This window comes from Artibeus jamaicensis, unplaced genomic scaffold, assembly GCF_021234435.1.
Source record: "Artibeus jamaicensis isolate MK-2021 breed Jamaican fruit bat unplaced genomic scaffold, CSHL_Jam_final contig_373, whole genome shotgun sequence".
Classification (NCBI taxonomy): Eukaryota; Metazoa; Chordata; class Mammalia; order Chiroptera; family Phyllostomidae; genus Artibeus; species Artibeus jamaicensis.
This window is the reverse complement of record NW_026521807.1, coordinates 3,653,164-3,676,183: the sequence shown is the minus strand read 5'-3', so window position 1 is coordinate 3,676,183 and position 23,020 is coordinate 3,653,164. Positions and strand designations below refer to the sequence as shown.

General features: G+C 37.6%; 1 protein-coding gene across 2 annotated transcripts in view; it reads right to left on the bottom strand.

Annotated features, from left to right (window-relative positions):
- Positions 1-23,020, bottom strand: part of JMY (junction mediating and regulatory protein, p53 cofactor) — a 97,590-nt gene that overhangs the window by 37,509 nt on the left and 37,061 nt on the right. For both annotated transcript variants that reach the window (XM_053664442.1, XM_037130775.2), the window contains exon 3: positions 1,954-2,104. In XM_053664442.1, coding sequence (XP_053520417.1) covers positions 1,954-2,104 — 151 coding nt within the window. The remainder of the gene's footprint in view (positions 1-1,953; positions 2,105-23,020) is intronic.

The following is a 23,020-nucleotide window of genomic DNA, read 5'->3' as shown; positions in this document are numbered from 1 at the left end:
GTGACCTTGAGAAAGTAATTTGCTAGTTCCAAGGGTTTTAATTTAATTTTTAAAAAATATTTTATTTATTTATCTTTAGAGGGGAAGGGACAGAGGGAGTGAAATATCAATGTGTGGTTGCCTCTTGTGCATCTTCTGCTGGGAACTGGCCTGCAACCCAGGCATGTGCCTTGACTGGGAATCAAACCATGATACTCTGGTTCACAGGCCTGTGCTCAATCCAGTGAGCTACACCAGCCAGGGCACGACTTTTAAAAAATAGATTCCATACAATGTTATCTGTAAATGAAGACTATTTTTATTTCTTCCATTCTAAACTATATGCTTTTATTTATTTTTCTTGCCTCATTACAACTAGTTAAGATTTACTGCATTAAGTTGAATAGCAGTGATGAGTGTGAACATCTATGATTGTGACTTTTTATATATTTCAGGGGGGAAGCATTCAGTCTCTAGCCATTAATTGAGATACTGACTTGAGTTTTTGTAGATGCTCTTTATCAAGAAAATTTATTTTTATTTAGTTTTCTGAGTGTTTTTAGCACATATAATGTTGTATTTTGCCAAATGCTTTTAAAATATCACAAGGAAATAAAGGGTTTTTACTTGGCTTTAACTGTATGGAAGAAAACAGAAACTTACTTTAGAAAATACAACAAAGTAATATAAAGATTTCAAAAGAAATCATTCTTAAAAGTTGATAGTTTTTACAAACAAAATTTGTATAACAAAAAGTTAAAAGAAAATTTAATAGATATTTGAAAGATATCAGAAAGCTAATATACAACTATATTTTAAAGAATCAATTAATATAAGGAGCCCTTACAGAGCCATACAAAAAAATACCATTAAAATATACAACAAAAGTTAACTGAATAAAAAGAATGTACAAATATCAATTATTAATAAAAGCAGAAAAGATTTATACTCAATAATAACCCAAGAAATGCAAACTTTAAAAACATTAATTATAGTTTTCACCTACCAAAGTGTTGGTCTTATTTTTTTAATGTCAATGCCAAATGATGCTGAGGAATTAAGCAAAGTATTCTCATTCAGCATTGGCATTATAAAGAAATAAACTGCTTTAAGTGAAATTTTTAACAAAACGTGGACTTACTGAAAGAATATCCTGGATGTTAACCTATATTAATGCCAGATAAAGAGATGGACAATTATTAAAATAACGAACAGCACTGATTTTGACCTGCATATTAAGGAGCCATTAAATGATTTCTATGGACACCTATGGATGGAAGCTGAAAGAAATGAATCTTCACAGACCTTGTCCTATGTGTCTTTTCATTTGGCTTATCCTGATTTGTATCCTTTATAAACTAATTATGCACTTTCCTGAGTTCTGTGAGTCATTGTAGTGAACTGCTGAATCTAAAAGGGCTACAGAAACCCCCAAATTTTTAGGCAATTGGTTAGAGGTTCAGATGACGTAAAGACAACCTCCAGCCCTGGCTGGTGTGGCTCAGTGGATTGAGCGTGGGCCTGAGAACCAGATGATTGCGGTTGGATTCCAAGTCATTGCACGCCTGGGTTGCAGGCCGGTTCCCAGCAGGGGACTCATGAGAGGCAACCATACATTGATGTTTCTCTCCCTCTCTCCTTCCCTCCTCCAAATTAGTGAGCAGTGTCTGAGGTGAGGATAGTCATGGTGGTGGCTGTGCCTCTAAACTGTGTGTGTGGGGGGGTCACTGTAAATTAAATGACAGAACTGAATTATACTATACCAATACCCCATTACTATTATTTATTTTTTACAATTGGTATATGTAAACACATATCCCTAGAAAAGACTGAAAGGAAATGTTTGTTAATAGCGATCTTCCTTAACTGCTAGGATTATGAGTGGTATTTAGATACTTTTCAATATAGTTATTGTGAACATAAAATATTTAAATTAATTATTCTTAAAAGTAAGAATTTTACTGGGAAACTCACCTTTTTGAGCTTTAGCTGTTATTTCAAAATATTTGACAGTAAGATCTTGAATAGAGAGCACAGCCATGTGAGCTTTCCGCTGCCAATCTGCATCTTCTTTTTGTAGACTTTCAATTCTTCGTGGACCCAGATAGTCATTCTCCATGGAAATCTTGAGAGAGAGAACAAAATTAAGCAGTTCATCCCTTGCTTTCTCTTATTACTTTATTAAACATTTACTGCATGTTTGTGTATCAGGCATTGTGCTTGGATCTAAAAACAAAGAATATTTATTTTCCCCTGCTTCAGAATACAAGCTAGTAAGGCATAAAACAAGTAAATTAACAATAATGTTGATACTGACATAAAATTTATTCCCCCTTCATCCTTCTCGATCTTTTTTATCCTTTCTTCTACCATATGTAAACAAAAGATGTACAGCGAAATGTTATTAACTAATTATTTTGGGGTGCTGAGATAATGAGAAAAAGAAAATTTCTTCCTCTGTCCTAACTAAATTTTCAGGTTAAGAATTATTTATACTAATAAAATACTGAATAACTGAAAAATAAAATGAAAACTTAGACTTTAAGACTGATAATATATAAAAATCAAGCCATCTACCTTCTGGAGATGCTGGCAGACAACCCAGGCATGTATCCTGAACTGGGAATCGAAACAGTAACCTTCTGTTTCACAGACCAGCACTCAATCCTCTTGAGCCGCACCAGCCACGGGCTTCACCTTCTTTCATTCAGTGCCCTCTCTTCCCTCCTCCCCTCTTATAGCTCTCAGTTTATTCCAAGGTATTTTATTTAGTTGCAACAGTATATGGGATTATTTTTGTAGTTTCTCTGCTAGTTCATTATTGGTGTATAAAAATACCACCTATGTCTGATACTGACTTTGCATCCCATTACTTTGCTGAGTTCATTTATTAGGTCAAGTAGTGTTTTTGGTGGAGCCTATAGGGTTTTCTACGTACCATTTCATGTCATCCACAAACAACAGCTTTACTTCTTTTCCAATTTGGACAGCTTTTATTTCTTCTTTTTGTCTGATGGCTGTAGCCAGGACTACTAGTACTATGTTGAGTAAGAGTTATGAAAGCAGACACCCCTGTCTTGTTTCTGATCTTACTGAGAACTTTTACTTTTTGCCCATTGAGTATGATGCTGGCAATAGGTTTACATATGTGGTCTTTATTATGTTTAGGTATGCACCCTCTATTCCCAGTTTGGTGACTGTTATCGTAAATGGGTGCTGGATTTTACAAAATGCTTTTTCTGAAACTTTTGTTATGATCATGCAATTTTTGTCTTTCATTTTGTTTATGTGATGTATCATTTTGCTGATTTGTGGCTATTGCAGCATCCTTGCATCTCTGGAATAAATCCTACTTGGTCATGGTGTACATAATCTTTTTAATGTACTGCTGGATCCAGTTTGCTAATATTTTGTTGAGGATTTTTGCAACCACGTTCATCAGAAATACTGGCCTGTTATTTTCTTCCTTCCTTGTATCTTTATCTGCTTCTGGAATTAGGGTAATACTGACCTCAAAGAAAGAGTTTGGAAGTCTTCCCTCTTCTTGAGGTTTTTATAGTAGTTTAAGGAGGATAGGTGTTAGCTCTTTGAATGACTGGTAAAACCAATCAAAGGCCTTTTGTGTGTCAGTATTTATTTAATTACTGTTACCAGATGAGTTGTTACCAGATGCCTGCTTTGATCTCACTAGTTGTTATAGGTCTAGTAAGGTTTTTGGCTTATTTTCAATTCAGCTTTGGAAGATTAAATGTTTCTGTCAATTTATCAGTTTTGCCCAGGATGTCCAATTGGTTTGGACATACAGTTGGTTTATAGTAAATGTGCCCTTCTGTAGTATCAGTCATTACTTCTCTTTCATTTCTAATTTTATTTGGGTCTTCTCATTTTTCTTCCATTATTTTTTATTGTATCTTTTCTCAAGGTTTATTAAAATTATATTTTGTTATTACTGTTGTCCTGATTTTTCCCCCTTGCCCCACTCCACCCAGCACCCCGTATTCCCTCAGGCAATCCCCCCACCATTGTTTACGTCCATGCATCATGCATGTAAGTTCTTTCACTACTTCATTGTATTCACATCCCCATGGTTATTCTGTAACTACCTATTTGTACTTCTTACTCCCCTCACCTCTTTACCCCTTCCCCCAACTCCTCATATGACAACCATCAAAATAAAATGCTCTCTGTATCCATGACTCTGTTCTGTAGCTGACCACTGGGTGTGTTGGCCCTGGGGTATCCCAGGATGTGCAGGTCAAGTTCAGCCCCCACCTTTGTTTAGCCTGCGGCACCCTGTGAAAGCTGTAAAGCAATCTGAGATGGCTGCTCCTTGTGTTGGGCTTAGAGATTCCCAGGCAACGTCAAACTGTGAATCTATGCTGGTTGCTGCTGCTGCTGGGCCTTGGCTCACTGATGCCAGTTGTTGCTTGTCTGAGAGGATTTAGGAAGTTATGAAACAAGCCAACACCAGATATTCATAAGAAAAAGCAGCTTGGGTGGGCCAGAGTCTTTGGAAATCTCCAAGGCAGGTCAAACAATGTTACCCAGGTTGAGTTGAGTGTCTCAGATATGGCACCAACTTGCCAGTTCTGTGAGGGGAAGCTTCAAAAAGGGGACAATGGCCTCTGTTCCCCTTGATGCCAGACACTTCAGTTCCTCCCTGCATACCACTGTTGTCTTTTGAGTTGTTACCAGATGCCTGAGCTCAAAGGTAGTGAGTCTGAGAAGGTGAGTTTGTGTGTGGATTCTTTAGGAGCAACTGTTTGGGGCTCTAGCAGTTTCCTCCAGACTCAATCCCCACTGGTTTTTGCAGCCGGAAGTTGTGGGGACTTATCTTCCTGGGACTGGAATCCTGGATTGGGGGGCCGGATGTGGGGGTAGGACTCCTCGATCCTGAGATACCCCTCTCAAATTTTTTACCACACGTGGGTCAAGGACCAGTCAGTTCCATGTCTGTGTCTCTCCTACGAGACTGGACAGATGTGGTTTATTTAATTCCGTCACTGTCAGACTTCCATTCAAGTCTTATTTCTAATGGTTCTGAGCGATCGTTGTTCCATATTTTAGTCGTAATTTTGATGTGGATGTGTGAAGAAGCAAGCCATGTCTGCCTATGCCACCATCTTGACCAAAAGTGCATCTTTTATTCTTGATGAGTTTGGTTAAAGGTTTATCAGTTTTGCATATCTTTTCAAAGAACCCGTTCCTGGTTCTTCACTGACCGTTTGAATTGTTATTTTAGTCTCTACATCATTTATTTCTCCTTTGATTATTTCTTTCCTTCTACTTGCTCTGGGCTTTGTTTTTTGTTGTTGTTGTTTTTCTAGTTCTTTTAGATGCAAGGTTAGGTTTTAAATTTTTCTATCTGCTTTAGGGAGGCCTGTGATGCTGTGAAGTTCCCTCTCAGAACTGCTTTTGCACTGTTCCATTGACTTTTGGGTTTTCATTTTCATTTGTTTCCAGATACTTTTTGATTTCTTCCTTGATCTCATTGTTAGCCCATTTACTTTTTAATAACATGTTACTTAGCCTCCATGTATTGAATGTTTTTGAGTTTCTTTCTTGAAGTTGAGGTTTTCTTTTAATTTTTTAGTGTGACCCAAGAAAATGCTTGATATGACTTTTTCCTCATATTTGTTAAGGGTTATTTTGTGTCCTACCATGTGATCTATGCTTGAAAGTTTTCCTTGTGCCTTTGAGAATGTACATTTTGCTTCTTTTGGGGGAAGTGTTCTGCAAATATCAATTAAGTCCATATGATGTAGTGTGTCACTTAGTGCTGCCATATCCTTATTCTTTTTTTTTGGTCTGGAATATGTCCATTGTTGACAGTAGGGTGTTAAAAACCCTAATGATGACTATATTGCTGTGAATCTTTCTTAAAAGTCCTCCTCCAAGATTTTCTTTATATATTTAAGTGCTCCTATGTTAGGTGTATACATATCTACTAGGGTTATAGCCTCTTGTTGGACTGACCCTGTAAGTATTATGTAATGACATGACCTTTCCTGTCTCGTTATAATCTTTATTTTGAAGTCTATTTCATCAGGTAGAATACTGCTACCCTGGCTTTCCTCTCACATCCATGTGAATGGAATATTTTTTTTCCATCTCTTCACTTTCAGCCCTTGTAAATCTTTTGCTATGAGGTGGATCTCTTGTAAACAGTATATATATGGGTCATGTTTTCTTATCCATTCAGGTACTCTGCATCTTTTGATCGGTGCATTTAATCCATTTACATTTAAGGTTATTATTGATAGGTACTTATTTGTTGTCATTTTATCCTTTGCACCTATGTTCCTCTATTTCCTTTTCTTAATGCAGACCCTTTTGCATCTCTTGCAATTTCCTGCTTGCTTGGTGGAAAAGTACACCTTTAGCCTTTTTCAGAGGAGTGGGGGTCTGGAAGGTCTTTATTTCACCTTCTATTTTAAATGATAGCCTTGGTGGATAGAGTAGTTTTGGCTGCAGGTCCTTGGTAGTCATTACTTAGGATATTTCATGGCAGTGCCTTCAGGCCTGTAGTGTTGGTTGAGAAATCAATGGACAACCTTATTGGAGATCCCTTGTAGGTAACTGTTTCCTTTTTGCTGCCTTTAAGATTCTTTGCCTTTAAACTTTGCTATTTTAAATGTGGTGTGTCTTAGTGTAGGCCTCTTTGGGTTCATCTTGATTGGAACTCTGTGCTTCCTGAACCTGTGTGGCTTTCCCCCTCACCAAATTAGGAAAGTTTTCTTGCATTTTTTCAAACAGGCTTTTTATGGCTAGTTCCCTTTCCTTTCCTGGCATCCCTATGATGTGAATATTGCTACATTTCATGTTATCCCAAAGCCATCTTAAGACTATCCTCATTCTTTTTAAATCTTTTGTCATTCTGTTGCCCTGATTGGGTGTTTTTCCACCTTGTCATCCAAATCGCTGATTTGTTCCTCTTTGTCCAGTCTGCTTTTAATTACTTCTAGTGTATTCTTCTTTTCACATGTTGCTTTCTTTATTTCCAGCTTAACGCAGCTTCCATGTCCCTTTTCATGCTGATGTAGCTCTCACTACATTCCTTGAGCACCCTTATATCCATTACTTTGAAATCTATTTCTGGTAAGTTGCTTGCCTCAATTTCACTTAGCTATTTTTCTGGAGATTACTCCTTTTCTTTTGTTTGGAGGTTGTTTCCCCATTTTTGCTGTCTTGTTTTGGCTGTTTCTATGTATTAGGAGATATGCTTCAACTCCCTGTATTGTAGGGTGGACTTATGTAGTAGGCATTCTGTAGGACGCAGTGGTGCAGAGTCCTACACCACTGTGTTTTCCAAACTGGATGCTCTATGAATGCATTTCATGTCAGTTATGTGGCTCTACTGGTGTATTTGTATCCTGGATGCTGTTGGCTTGTCTGTTGGTGGGGGTCTGCCCTCCAGCTGGCTGACTGAGAGGTTTAACCCCCACAACATCTTATATGCTGTTGTACAGGTGCAGGCAGAACAAAGCAAAACACCACAAAAAAAAAAAAAAGAAAGAAATCAAAACAAGCACTGTCTACCACCAAAAGAGCAATTTCAATAACAAAGATCAGAGAATAACAAAATGGAAAGAGAAATGGAACATTAAAAAAGGGGGGAAGTAAAAGAAAAAGAGTAAGAAGAGAAGGCCAAAGGACAGCAAAGTGATTATGGGGGGAGAAAAGGGGAGAGAATATGAATAATGAATTGAAAGAGGGAAACAGGAAAAAGAAAGAACAAAAACAAGAATAGGAAAGCAGGGAACAATGAGATAATTAATGGTGAGAGTAAAATAAAAGGCGAAAGAAGGAAAAACAATAGAGTAACAAAGATAAAAATAGAAAAATTAAAAAGCTATGAAAAAGAAAAAAAAATAACAAAGTGGACTTAGTCCCAGCAGAGTTTAGTGTTTGCTTGCTGGGTTTTCCCTTTCAATACAGCTGTGATTTAGTCTGAGGCTGGTAGCACTCAATGTCAGTGCTATCCACATCCAGCCCTTCACAGCCTGTTTGAAGCTACATGCAATCCAGTTTGTGGCTGATTCCTCAACGCTTGGCTGCACCCAGAATGGACCCAGCTGCTTTACAAAGCTGAGTTCTATCAGCACTCTGCCCAGGGGTGTGTCAGCAAATGTTCCAAGACACCACAGGATCTGCCTGCCTCTGCTTATGAGGCTGCTGTCAGTCTTAGAATAGTCACAGACCTGTTTCTGAGAGAACTTCTGGTGGACTCAAGAGGGTGGAGGTTTCACTGTATTCTCCCTTTGGATATGACTCTTAGGTGCCTGAGGCTGGTATAAACCAATGTCAGCTGCTGACCATGTCCAGTTCTCAGCAGCCTGTTTGAAAGTACAATCAGTTCAGTTTGTGACTGATTCCTCTGGGCCTGGCCGTGCCCAGTTTGGGCCAAGCTGCCCTGCCAAGCTAAGTTTTATCAGCACTGGGTCCAGGGGTGTCTCAGCATGAGTCCCAAGTTACCACAGGATCTGCCTCTGTCTCTGCCTACTATTCTGCTGCCAAGTTTAGACTAGTTGCAGACCCAATTGTTTCTCAGAGGCCTTCTGGTACAATTAGGCAGTGGAAAGGGGAAGTTGAGGGGTGTTGGGACTCCTGGATCTCCCATGGCAGGTATCTTTCAGACTTCAGGGAAGATGGTAGATGTGTTCCCCTGCCCAAGCCACTGGTCTGAGTCTGCTTGGGACTTTATTGCCCCTGTACTTGGTTGGCAAGGCAGGACTCCTACTCAGTTAATAGGTAGTCTCCAGAACCCAGATTTGGGTCTGCCAGAAACCAGAAGATTGTTTCTATGGCTCTCCTGTGAGATGTAAGAACCAGTCTGTTTCCCAGGAAAGTGTATGATGTAGCTGCTCCCTACAGCCTATCTCTGACACACCCTGAGTCTGCATATGTTCTGTCTTCTCAGCACAGGTTAAGATTCAGGATGGGAGACTAAAAAGAAGCAAAGGAAGAGAAAAAAAAAACAAAACCCAAAACCCCAAATCCCCCAGAACAAAACACAGAGCAAAAAAAGAAAGAAAGAAACAAAAAAAAAAGATGCAGGGTAGGGGGAGCAGGATTCCCGAGGTTGGGGGGTTGGAGGGTTGGGGGGAGTGGTATCCCATAGGGTAATTTAGTTGCTTTATCCCTGGGTGGAGCTTGCTCTTTTCAAGGGGCTTGAGAAATACAGATATAATCTGAGAACATACACCCCCCCATGGCCACTCCCCTGTGTTTCTCCCAGTGTCTCCTTGGGCAGTCCTGTCCTCTCCACCTCCCTTTGTCTGGGATCCAAAGTGAGTGGATACAAGCACAAAACATGTGCTTTGGCCCCTTTAAGAATTAAGAAAGAAAATGAAAGAAAAAAAAAGTGGCCTTGTCTCCAGCAGGTCTCCTCTCTGCCCAGCAGAGACCAATCTTGCCACCTTTCACTGCTGGATGCTCTGTGGTTGGCTGATCCTAGCACTAGTGATCTGTACTTGGGAGCCCAGTTTGTGGTCCCAGCTTCTCCCCTTTCCAGGGGAAGCTCCCATAATCACAGTTGCCTCTGCCAAGCCCCCTTGTGAATGGGCCAGCTTCTTTAATGACCTGACCCTTCCTAACCATCAGGGTATTCCCACCCCCCCATCTTCATTAAAAGTCTCTTTTTGAAGTAGTTTTTTATTTATTTCAGGTGTTTAGTCCACTCTAGTTTTATTTCCAATTTGGTTCTGGGAAAAGGTGTGATATATCCTACTCCCTACCAGTTTGCACTAAGGGTTTCTTTCTGCATATGTTAAGTTTGACTTTCAAAAGGTCATGACCAGAGATATAAATCTGAGTCGCCATGACACACAGAAGACATTTAAAACTATTAGAATAAATGAGGTAATCTAAGCAACTTAGAAGACTTAAGGGTAGACCCTTTGCTTTTTGTTTTCTTTTAATAGCAAATCATGCAGTAGGTTGAGCACTGAAAAGAACTACCCAGCAGAGGGAGAATCTACAGATGCAGGAATGAGCTGGGGCTAACAAGAGCAGGAAGGTCCCTAAAAGACGATCAGGACAAAATCAAAGGACTAGTATAGAGATTTGCTCTTGGTAAATAGAGAGAAAATTCCTCCACAGCACAAAGAAAGGCAGGTTTTGAATTTTGTAAAGGAAGGATGAGGGAAACTCCTGGTGGATGATCTGCGTTTCCCATGTGAAAAAAAGAGCCCATACAAGAATAGTAGGCGCAGAGGAGGGGAGGAGAGTAGGATGACAAAACTATTTAGAAAGACTCATTTAGTAAATCTTCAAAGTTTTGAGACTAACCAGGTTAGTGTGCTAATGGTGAAAAGACACACACTCATATACTGCTAGCGGAACTATAAATTGATTAAAACATTTTCTGGGAAGTATTTTATGATACTTTCTGAAAGTATTTAAGACAATACTTTCATAGAATAACCAAAGATGTTCATGGCAATGTTGTTTGAAATAAAAAAATGGATCCCAAATATCTAATAATAGAGAGATTTATGCATGATTCACCTTTACAATACAATTCTATGCAAAAATAAATGTTTATGAAGTTAGTAACACAGAAAAATTATTATGCTATAGTATTAAGTGAATACAGCTTAGAATCATAGATATAATTTCAATTGGTACAAGAGTCCAAAAAAAGGACAAAATATGTACAGTGTATTATTACTGATGTCATCTCTTGGTAGTGAATTATGGGTAATATTTTTCTGCCTGTTTAAAATCTGCACTTCCCAAATCTTCTTTTACATATATATACCTTTTATAAGCATGAAGAAGAAAAAATGCCTTTCTCTCTTCTTAGGTTCACAAACCACACCACTTTAGGACTGTAAATATAGTGTCAAGCAAAGACAATTAAGCCAGCAGTAGCAGCTTGGATTCTTGATAGCCAATTTCCTACTCATCTGGATTGGATTTTTTTTTTTAATTCTCAGATGATTACTGTACCTCCAGTTTCACACTGTAGGAATCAAATTAAAATGATGCTACTGGTTGATTATTTTCCTTTGAGATTTCTCCATGGCCATTATTTGAAAAGCATTTCAATTATATAACTTGAATAAAGAGAGTACTATACTAGGTGCTTCAGAGGAAACATATGAGTAAGATGCACAATCTCCTCCCCAAAACTTACAATCTAACTGGGAGTGGGGGGTGGTAGAGCAGAGACATCTGTGATTAAGAAATCTGTCTTGAAACTAGTAGGAGACCTAGCTTTGCTGTGAGACCTTTGACAGATCACAACATTCCATTATTCACTCAAAACAATCATGTACAGTATTTGCTCAGTGCCAGGACTTGTACAAGGCACCAGAGATAGCAAGATATTCGGCCTAGTGGAGAACATAGACACCCAAATAAAGAATTACAATAGAGTATGAAAAATGTCATGACAGTGTGTCTAAGATAGCATGGGGAGCACTAGCTGTGGAGTTTAGGGTGCAAAGTATAGGGAGGGTTTTTAAAGGGAATGATGAGTAAGTGGAATTTTGGCCAGGTATTTATTACAAATGATGAAAAGTGACTCTGTAAAAAGGAATAAAGATACTTTAATACCTTCAAGAAAAAAAGTTTGGTAAGAGAGAACCTAGCTATTCAGATTAGAACAGACTTACTGAGGTTCATAAGTGCAGAAGCATTGGCTGGAGGGGCAGGATTCTGAGATACATATGGAGCATGTGAGGAAAGAGAACCACCTTCAACAGGCATACTGGAGGCAAAGCTAAGTTCAGTGCATGGTAAGGGACAGAGAGCAGTCCAGCCTGGCTGGAGCTTAGTTAAAATAGATAAACATAATGGGAAATAGGACTAGAAAAGGAGGCTGTGATCCTATGAGGAGGCCTTTACATGTCAGGCTGAGGAGGTCTGCATTTAATTTGAAAGGCAACGGGATACCACTGTGGGATTCTTAGCAGTAAGAAGCATTTTTAGACTACAGCTTAGATTTAAGGGTTCTAGAAGACTTGTTTGCTACAACAAACCATCATGGTTTATGCTTTTTGTTGTAATTACTTCCAATTTAAAAACACTCAAGTTAAAAAGCCTAAGATTAGAATTTACAAGCATAGAATAGAAACTTAATAAATTGAACACGGCAGTCAAAATGTTAAATTCTTACTCCATATATTATGAATAGAAGTCCTTTTCAATGACATGATTAAACCTTGTACTCTTTAAAGAACTTGTATGTTTATTTTACCCTAAAACCATAAACTAGATTACTAGGTTTTCCCCCCTAACTCTGAAAATCTGATACATATGTAAATTCTTGTCTATCACCTCCAAGTTCAACCTCCTGCCTTGTGATAATATGGTTCAAGCTCTGTAGACCATATCTGGGCTTTGCTAACAAGCTCTATACACCACACATTTGGGCTTTTTCAGGGTTGGAAAAGGTAAAAAGATATTTGCTGCATCTTCCCACCTGCATCACTTGACTTTACTGTTTGATGTTTCTGTGAGCATCATCTAGACTTGCTTCTTCAATCCCGCACCTGCAGTTCCTTCTTGAAGCAGTTAACAGAATCCAGTTCACCGTTTTCCCATGTTTGCAAAACCAGCTTGATCATGTGCCAACCCACCCACCCATCCCAGAAAGACAAACCAGCACAAGTTCACCAGTACCATATCCCAAGAGATCAAGGTCTCTCCACAAGTGCAGCTCAAACACACCAGCACTAGATGAGCAATATCCTCTTCCACAGACTGGTTTCGCCAGGCCCAGGCTCAACCTCTTCATTAAAGAATGAATAATTACCACCTCTTTCCTTTGTGACCTCCAATCCTAAAAGTGCTGGCTGTTTTGACAACTGTTAACTCTGGATGCAGAGTTATGGTCCTGCCTTCTTAACTATGTGGTTAACCACTTTATATCTAGTTAATAATCCTTTACATTCAAGTCCCTCTGTTGAAGTAACTGGTTTGATTTTCCAGTCAGACCTCTACAGACACAACTATGGAAAAGAAATTTAATAAAGTGTTCAAAATTCAAAACTCTTAGATAATTAAAATAGAAATTCTTTTCACTGCACAATTAAACACTGTACACAGAAGTGAGAAAACGTGAGTTATGGCTTTTTGAAGAGAAAAAGTAAAAATATATAGTAATTATTTGAAGATAATTTGCACTTTGTTGGATTATCTTTAGTTTCACTGTATATGTATATTCAAATATACAGATCACACACTTTGCTTTTTTAATGTTGTTTGTTAAGTGACTTCTGAAACTTAGTGACATTGCAGCCAACTGTTAAAAAATGTGATGATACTTTATTGCACCTAAGACATTAAGCTAGAATAGGATACTAAGTTCTTTTCCTAATTGGGCAAATTTGAAGATGTACAGCATTGGTCAGCTGGATCATGTGCTAAAAACAATGACACCTCTGTTTTCAATTTTAGAGCTAGAAAGATAACAGTGCCTGTTTTTAACATGGAAAAAAGTATGTGTCAGTTTCGGTAGCTAGGACAGTGAGACTAGTTTATAAATACAAGTTTCTTGGCATGGAATTACTTATAGAGTACACCAATTTGCTTGGATACTGGATTTTACATGAGAAACTTAAGTGTTATTACTGTCTACTGCTGGGAGAGAGAAAAAGGGGAAAAAAAACCCTCAGGTGAATCAAATGCTATGATAAATTTGTGAGTATACTGATGTAGCAGTACCCTTATGTGCAAATTTTCCAGGCCAAGGGGTCACCTGAAGGTGACTATTAAGAGAATGACATGATAACTTTGGCAGCATATATTCATAAATTTTTACAGTCAAAGCAAATAGTTAATGTAATAGTCTCAGGAAAGAGTGTGAACTACTGCATTTTTTTTAAGTGAGAAGAATCTAAAGGCAAGGAAACCAAAGGAAAAAAATAGTTCAGGTAAGAGATAAGGACTTTAATGGATAGTGGTGGCAATATACAGTTTATAGTATGCATATAATAGAATACAGTGGTCCAATGGTATAAAAGCTACACCCCACACAAGAGCACCCAATCAAGGGGCAGAGTAGAGACTTGTGCTTTGCTGAGCCACGTGTACTACTGAATCTGCCTGGTAGGGGAGTGGGAAGGGGGAGCAGTGAAGAAGGGGGTTCTAATCTATCAGCTGGAATTGGGGGTAAATAGGTATCTTTTTTCTATTTCACAAAGACACCTATAGATTTGCTTGGTCCTGGGGGAGCAAAGGAGGTGGCAGAAAAAGAGCACATTTGAAATTCAACTAGGATATAAATTGCAAGGTATAGTGACTGGCTACAAAGGGGAGAGAAGAGTTGAGGATGCCTTCTAGTTGCCAGCTTATTTACTTTCAGCAAGTTATTACAAATAACTTAGTAAAGTATGTTTACAGTGCTTATAGTTGATCCAGGAAGATGATCAGTAGGCCAACTCACTAACTAATCCAGACTCATTAAGGCACTGGGTTGAAAAATCTAGAAAACCATCTAGTTTAAATCTCATTTTATGGAAGAGAAAACTGACACCCAGAGAAGACTGCAACTTTTGAGTTAAGTGTGCTCCATCCTTTAGCTGTTTCAAGTCTTATCAGACTTGTGTTTCTCAAACTTTGGTGTGTATCATAATCACCTGAAAGGCTTGCTGAAATAAAGACTGCTGACCCTGCCCGCCTTCCTAGAATTTTAGTACAGGAGATCTGAGGTAAAGCATAAAAATCTATATTTCTAACAAGATCCCAGGTGATACTGATGCTTCTAGTCTGGGGGGCAGCGATGGCTGGGACATTTTTTAGAACAAATGTATTAAGACTTAAGAGTCTGGGAGCTCCCTAAAGGTGTGTATATTTCAGAAAGATTTCGAGATTTAAAGAAATGCTGGGGAGGGAGGAGCTAGCTACTTAATTCTTACAGATGAGACAGAGGGTTAGTGAAAAATCTTTAACTTCCACTTACATAAATGTAATAGACTACCAGTAACACCATAAAATATTAAGTAAATAAATACATCATCTATTTGGGATGCCAAATTAACTTCTTTCCTATCATAATTTAATATTTAAAGGAATAAACAACTGGAAATTAAGTTCTTTTTAAAAAGACTAAAGAATAAAGGTCAAACTCCATGGCATTCTAGTCCCTGACCACCTTTCCTTTCATTTCCTACAATATATCTTAGACCCGAGGCATTCCAAACAATTCACACTCTGTGGTGTGACTAAAATGGAGGCATTGTAGGTCAGACAGACATGTGTTTTGATTTTAGCCATGCCACTTACTGGTATCCACTTGTGGCGCTAAACTGGTGTGATGATTCAGTAATCTGTTCCAATACCTTATTGTGACTATAAGCATAAGTACTACTCCTGTTTACTATATACCATTCTTGCTTTCATATTATGTCTATTTGGAATGTTCTGAATTCCAATCTCCAACACAGACATAGGTAACCATTTCCTACTGAATTGCTCTTTATAATCCCCTTTTCCCATGTTATCTTTAGGCAGTGTTGATCACCCCATTTGAGTGCTTCTACATAAATTTGTATATACACACTACTCACTTTTCTTTTTTAAAAAAATCGTCTCTACTGAGTTATAATTTACATGCAACAAAAATGTACCCATTTTAAGTACGGATTTTGATAAAATCATACACCCATGTAATAGCCACTATAATTGATATTTAGAGTTTATATATCAATCACCCCAAAAGATTCTGTTATACCTACTCCCTCTCAATCTTTCTTGCCCCACCCCAGGCAACAATTGTTTACCTTTCTGTCAATGTAGATCAAAATGATCATTTCTAGGATTCATGGAAATAGATAATAGTTTTTATTCTGTTTCTGGTATCTTCTGTTTAATTTATACTTAGTTTATTTATAGTCTGTATCTGGTGTCTTCTGCTCATCAGAATTTTTGATAATCTATTTCATTAAGGTTTAATTTACCTGCAGTCAAATGAATCCACTGAAAGTGCTCAATTTGATGAGTTTTGATACCTGTATACACCTAAGAAACAACCACTACAATCAAGGTACAGGAGACTTCCATCACCTCCAAAAGATTCCTCATGTCCTGTACAAACCACCCATTTACCCTATCACCTTTAGTGTGTCTTCTATGACTTTGGGATCTACCCATGTTGTGTCTATCAAAAGGTAATTCTTTGCATTACAGAGCATTCTTTCATATGGAATTACCACATTTTGATTATCGATTCACCTGTTGGCCGTTTGGGGTGTTCCAATTTGTGTTTACTGTGAATAAAGTTGGTATAAAAATTAGTGCACAAAAATTTTTTGTGAAAGATGTTTTCATTTCTTTTATATAAATAATTATTAGTCAAACAGCAGAGTTGTCAAGGTATGCAATGTGTTAGCCAAAAGCCTGTATGGTTTTCTCTGTAAAATAAAAGACATTTTTCATTTTCAGCAATAACTTTATTTATTTGGATATTCTGAGTATAGCAGCTATCTCCCTTGTGGTATAATGTGGACTGATCTCAATTAATGTCTCGATTTGATCTCTATCAACTTCAACTGGTCTACCCAACAGTGGAGCATCATCTAGCAATGGATCTCCAGAATAAAACTTCACAAACCACTTCTGACATGTTCAACTAGCCAGAACACTTTCTCCATATACTGCATAAATCTTTTTTTTTTGCATTTCAGTTGAAGTTTTACCTTTTTTGAAGCCATAAAGCGTAATAGGCCAAAAATGTTGCATTTTTTTTCATCTTCAAATGGCCACACAAAAACTCACCAATTTTGATGTTTTTTTTAAGTGCACACTGATATGACAGATCTCACAATACAATCCAATGAAATCATTTTAAATGAAGTTAAAGACAACTAAGCACTGCTAGAGGTGTCATATGGAAAAGAACGAATGAACTTTTTGGCCAACCCAATATTCAAGGTCTATCCAGAAAATATCCAGCCATGTACTATGAAAACTAGAAAAATTTATTGAAAAAGATACAAGAAACATTGCACATATAACAATGACGCCTCATTTCCCTTCCAGGTAGCCCAAGAATTGGGACCTCAAACAATTCTCTCAGTCACCATTAGCTGCCCCATTATATTTTCTTGAATCTCATTGATAATCTGAAATCCCTTTCAAAGTTGATTTTAGCTTTGGAAAAAACCAGAAGTCTTGGGGAGCCAAATTTGGGCTGTAGGCAGGCTGAGTCATCTGGGTGATTTGATGGTTCACCAAAAAAACGGCACAAAACGTGACGCATGAGCCGGCACGCTGTCATGGCAAAGCTGCTAATCACCAGTTGCCCATATCTGCAGCCTTCTGAATCATCCAAATATTTCCATTGAGGAATGTTCAAGCTTAATACAAAATGTGATGCACATCTGTTGCTCTACCTGCTGTCATTTTTGACTATGACAGCACATAGTACAACATACTCACTCAGAGGTGTCTACCGCCACCACTGACCAGTACAGTAAAGTTGTCATTGTTCACACATGCATATTCCAGTCCACTCCTTGGCTGTCAGGCTACATCAATGTTGTGCAATCTGTTCTTGTTAGATTAACAATGGTTGGACTTTTTCCAGATAGACCTACTATGTTTAACTTTTGAAAAAAACCACCATACTGTTTTCCAGGGTGGTTGTACTACTTTAAAATCCTGCTAGCAATGGATGAGAATTCTAGTTACTCTACATCCTCACCAGCCTTTGGGAATGCCAGATTTTTAAATTATATTCATTCTAATGGGTATGAATTAGTTATCTCATTATGGTGCTTATTTGAAAATCCCTGATGACCATTTAGTGCATCTCTGCAAGTGTTTATTAGCAATTTCTTCTCAGTGTCTTAAAATACTTAGCCCACTTTCAAAAGTTTTGATTTTTGTCTTATAAAGTTATACCATTCCTTTCTCAGGTATAAGTTATTTTCTCTCAATGTGTGGTTTGTCTCCTCACTTTCTCAGCAATCTTTCAAAGAGGAAAATTTAATTTTTTAAATATATTTTATTGATTATGCTATTACAGTTGTCCCATTCCCCCTCTTTATTCCCCTCCACTCTGAACACCCTCTCCTACCTACATTCCCCACCTTTAGTTCATGTCTATGTGTCATATTCTTTAGTTTCTACATTTCCCATACTATTCTTACCCTCCCCGTCTACTTTCTACCTACCATCTGTGCTACTTATTCTCTGTACCTTTCTCCCTCTCTCCTCCTCCCACTCTTCTGTTGCTAACCCTCCATGTGATCTCCATTTCTGTGGTTCTGTTCCCATTCTAGTTGTTTGCTTTTGTTTTAGTTGTGGTTGTTACTAACTGTGAGCTTGCTGTCATTTTACTATACATGTTTTTTATCTTCTTTTTCTTAGATAAATCTCTTTAACATTTCATATAATAAGGGCTTGGTGATGATGAGCTCCTTGAATTTGACCTTATCTGAGAAGCACTTTATCTGTCCTTCCATTCTAAATGAAAACTTTGCTGGATAGAGCAATCTTGGATATAGGTCTTTGCCTTTTATGACTTGGAATACTTCTTTCCAGCTCCTTCTTGCCTGCAAGGTATCTTGAGAAATCAGCTGACAGTCTAATGGGAATTCCTTTGTAGGTGACTATCCCCTTATCTCTTGCTGCTTCTAGAATTCTCTCCTTCATTTTAATCTTGGCTAATGTAATGATGATGTGCCTTGGTGTGTTCCTCCTTGGGACTCCCTGAGCTTCCTGGAATTCCTGGAGGTCTATTTCCTTTGCCAGATTGGGAAAGTTCTCCTTTATTACTTGTTCAAATAAATTTTCCATTTGTTGTTCTTCCTTTTCCCCTTCTGGTACCCCTATAATTCAGATTATGGAATGTTTAAAGATGTCCTGGAGGTTCCTAAGCCTCTCCTCATCTCTTTGAATTCTTGTTTCTTCATCCTTTTCTGTTTGGTTGTTTCTTCCTTCCTTCTGGTCCACTCCACTGATTTGAGTCCCAGTTTTCTTCCCATTACTACTGGTTCCCTGTGAATTTTCCTTCATTTTACTTGGGTAGCCTTCATTTTTTCATCTAATCTGTGACCAAATTCAACCAATTTTATGAACATCCTGATCCCCAGTGCTTTGAACTGTGCATCTGATAGGCTGGCTATCTCTTCGTTGCTTTTTGCTGTTGTATTTGCTTCGGAGCTTTGATCTGTTCTTTCATTTGGGCCAATTTTTTGGGGGGGGTGGGGTCTGGTTGCCCCTGTTATGTAGTGAGGGGCAGAGCCTTAGATATTCACCAGAGTGGGTCAACCCAGTTGCTGGGTTGTGACCCTGTATGTGGGGGTGGGGTCCAAGAGGGAACAATGGCGCTTGCTCCATTCTCCGTTGAATTTCAGTCCCTTCCACACTTCCTCCAAGCAAAATGGGCCTTTCTGGTGCTGATTCCCAAGTGGGTGGGCTTGTGTATGTTCTAGGACCCTGTGGGTCTCTCCAACAAACTCTCCTGTGAGGCTGTGAGTATCTCCTGGCACCTCACCCCCCACAGGTATTTTCGATCTGTGTTTTGAGGCTTTATTTCCCTGCTCTGGGACCCTGGGTTGCATGGTCTGCCTCACTCCCCAGTTTCCCCTGGTTTATTTGCATATGAATGTGGGACCACCCGGTCAGCCAGCTGCCTTGCGTGCAGTGCCTGGCTTCACAACTGCTTCCTCGCTGGGTCTGCCCCTTGCCACCCTGTGCCCAGGGTCCACCCACTGCGGACTTGCGCGCCCAGAGCCACCACTTTTTTATTTCTTTCTTTCTTTGTTTTTGCCATGACTCCTCTCAGCTCAGCTGCCCGACTCCACCACTCCTACCACTCCTACTGGTCTGGATGAATGTGTCTATTTTAACTCCTTGGTTGTCAGGCTTTCACACAGTTTAATTTTGTCAGTTCTGGTTGTTTTTTTGTTTCCAAATTGTTGTTGTCCTCATTTTGGTTGTGCAAGGACCCAGAGTGTGTCTACCTAGGCCTCCATCTTGGCCAGAAGTCTCTAATTTTGGTGAAGTTTGTCTTTTTGTTTATGGCTCAAATTTTCTGCATCCTATCTAAAAACAAACAAACAAACAAAAAACCTTTGTCTTTCTTTCCCAAAGATGCTATAATTTTTCCATGTTTCCTACATTTTATAGTATGAGCTTTTATGTTTAGGTCTAAGACTTTTGTAATTAATTTTTTATCCATAGTATAAAAACTGAAGTTCACTTTTTCCTGTGTGAGTATCCAGTTGTTCTAGCACCATTTGTTGAAAAGGCTTCTTTTCCCAATCCAATTGCCTTGTCATCTTTGTGGAAACTGAGGATATAACCAAGGGTCTATTTCTTTGATTAACATGTCTGTTCTATGACAATACCACACTGTCTGTATTCTCTATCTTTGTAGTTAAGTTCTGAAATCTGGTAATAAGTCCTCCAACTTTTTTCTTTTTTCAAAAATGTTAAGGCTATTCTAGGTTTTTATGCCTTTCCACATAAATTTTGTAATCAGCTTGTCAGTTTTTATTTAAAAAATACCATACTGGAATTTTCATTAGAATCCACAGATCAACTGAGAGCTTATATCTAAATATGATTGAGTCTTCCAATCTATTAACACTGTTTATCTCTCCATTTATTTAAATATGTTTTCATTTCTCTCAACAAGGTTTTGTAATTTTCAATATAGAGGGCTTTTATATATTTTGTAAAATTTATCCTTAAAACACTGCATATTCTGAGATGCTAATGTAAAAGGTATTTTTTAAATTTTAGATTTTCCGTTTCATTTCTGAAGAAAATGCAACTAAATTTTTAATACTGACCCTATAATTAAAATTATACATATTATTTCGGGTAGTTTTTACATTCCTTAAGATTTACTACATTCATGACCATGTGATGTACAAATAGAGAGAGCTTTATTTTGTCTTTGCTAATTTGTATGCCTTGTCTTTTCTGTTCTTGAACTGGTAAAAGTAGATGATCTTGCCTTATTCCCACCCTTATGGGGAAAGCAGTCATGTATGTTAGATTTTTCACGTATGCCCTTCATCAAGTTGAAGAAGTTGCTCTCTCCTACTGGTTGAGTTTTTTATGATGAACATATACAGAAATTTGTCAAATGATTTTCTGCAGCTATTGAAATAATATTCTGTTTTTCCCTTTATCCTGAGTATATGGTGAGTTATGCTGATTTATTTTTGAATCTTAAATCAACCTTATACTATTTCTGAGATAAACCCTAATCAGAGCATATCTTCCTTTCTGTAGAGTACTGGATCCTATTTCAATATTACGTTAATGAATACTGCATTTGCATTCATAAAGGGTATTTATCTGTAATCTTTTTCTCTTTTTTTTAGAGTGATTGTTGTTTTTTTTTTTTATTTTATTTATCCTTAGAGGGGAAGGGAAGGAGAGAGGGAGAGAAATATCAATGTATGGTTGCCTCTCATGTGTCCCCTGCTGGGAAGTGGCCTGCAACCCAGGCATGTGCTCTGACTGGGAATTGAACCGTGGTTGTTTGGTTCCCAGGCCCTCGCTCAATCCACTGAGCTACACCAGCCAGGGCTGTAATCTTTTTTTCTGTCAATGTCATTTGGTTTTGTTATCATAACAGTGGCCTTAAAAAATAAGTTGGGAAGTGTTTCCTACTTTGCTTTTTGTAAGAATTTGTGTAGAATTGGTATTATTTCTTAAATGTTTGATGATTCCTCCAATGATGTCATCTGGAGTTGGGGTTTTCTTTGAGGGAAGGTTTTAAAAGTTATGAGTTCAACTTCGTTAATAAAGACCCATCACAATTTTTCTGTTTCTCCATGAATCCATATTGATAGTTTACGGTTTTCAAAGAAAGGTTCCATTTCATCTAAGTTATAGAATTTAATTTGATAGAAATTTGTTCATGTTCTCTTGTTAGCCATTTAAAATCTACAAAATTGGCAGTAATAGCTATACTTTAAATACTAATATAGCCATGTGGTTCTCTTCTTTTAAAAAATCAATTTAGCTAGGTTTATGAAATGTATTGGATTTCCCCCTCAAATAATTAAGTTTTGGTTTCACTGATTTGTATCTATTACTTGATTCCTTTTTCATTGATTCCCACTCTTAATTTTTTTTTTTTACTTTTATATAACTTTGGGTTTAACTTGCTTTCCTTTATACTAGCCTCTTAAAATCGGAAGCTTAGATCATTGATTTTAGACCTTTCTTCTCTTATGAGCACTTAAAATTATAAATTTCTCTATAAGCACAGCTTTAGTGTCATTCCTTATTTTATCAAGGGCAAAAAAAAAAAAATCATGAAAAGAAAACCTCAGAAAGAAATAAGTCCTTCCAGAAATACCAATTAGCCCTGCCAGACTGTATTAGGCTTTACACAGGGCAATTGTACAGAAATTGTTTCTCAAACATGGAAGCACTGACATTTTGGAAAATAAAAATCACTGTAAGTTAGTACTTAGAAAAAGCATTTATAGTCAGTTAAACACACACCCCTTTCTTCTGCAGCTTAAGAAAATAATATTCCACTAGAGTAAGTCTGAATACTAGTAATACTACAATTGATATAAATACATATTCAATTGCTTTCCCTATTTTACACTTATTTTTTCTTCCTTTTTTTTAATTAGCCCAGGGCACACACACAAAAAAACCATACCACAACCAATGGCACTATTGTCAGAATGAAATTTTCCTCTATTTTAGGCACCAATTCTATACCTTGATAACACGAAACCTATTAAACTGACCTTACTAAATTAAGATTTGAAGATTAATTTGCCAGGTTGTACCAGATATTTTTATTAATAGAAGTATCCCAATTTAGTAGCACAAATACATTTTAAAACACAAAAACAAATGCTTCAATTATAAGTTAGTTGGGTATAAGTTATCTTCATAAGAACTAAGTATTTCTATGGCAAACATCCACAGAATAATACCATACAAAATAAATAATAGTTTTTAGTATTACTTACAACAAATACTTTACCAAATCAATTATAATTGCCTTTTCCCTGGGTATGAATTTTCTAATTTAAATGTAACTAGTATTTAGTAATGCAATAAAAACAAAACAAACAAAAACCAAATTCTTTGGGATAAG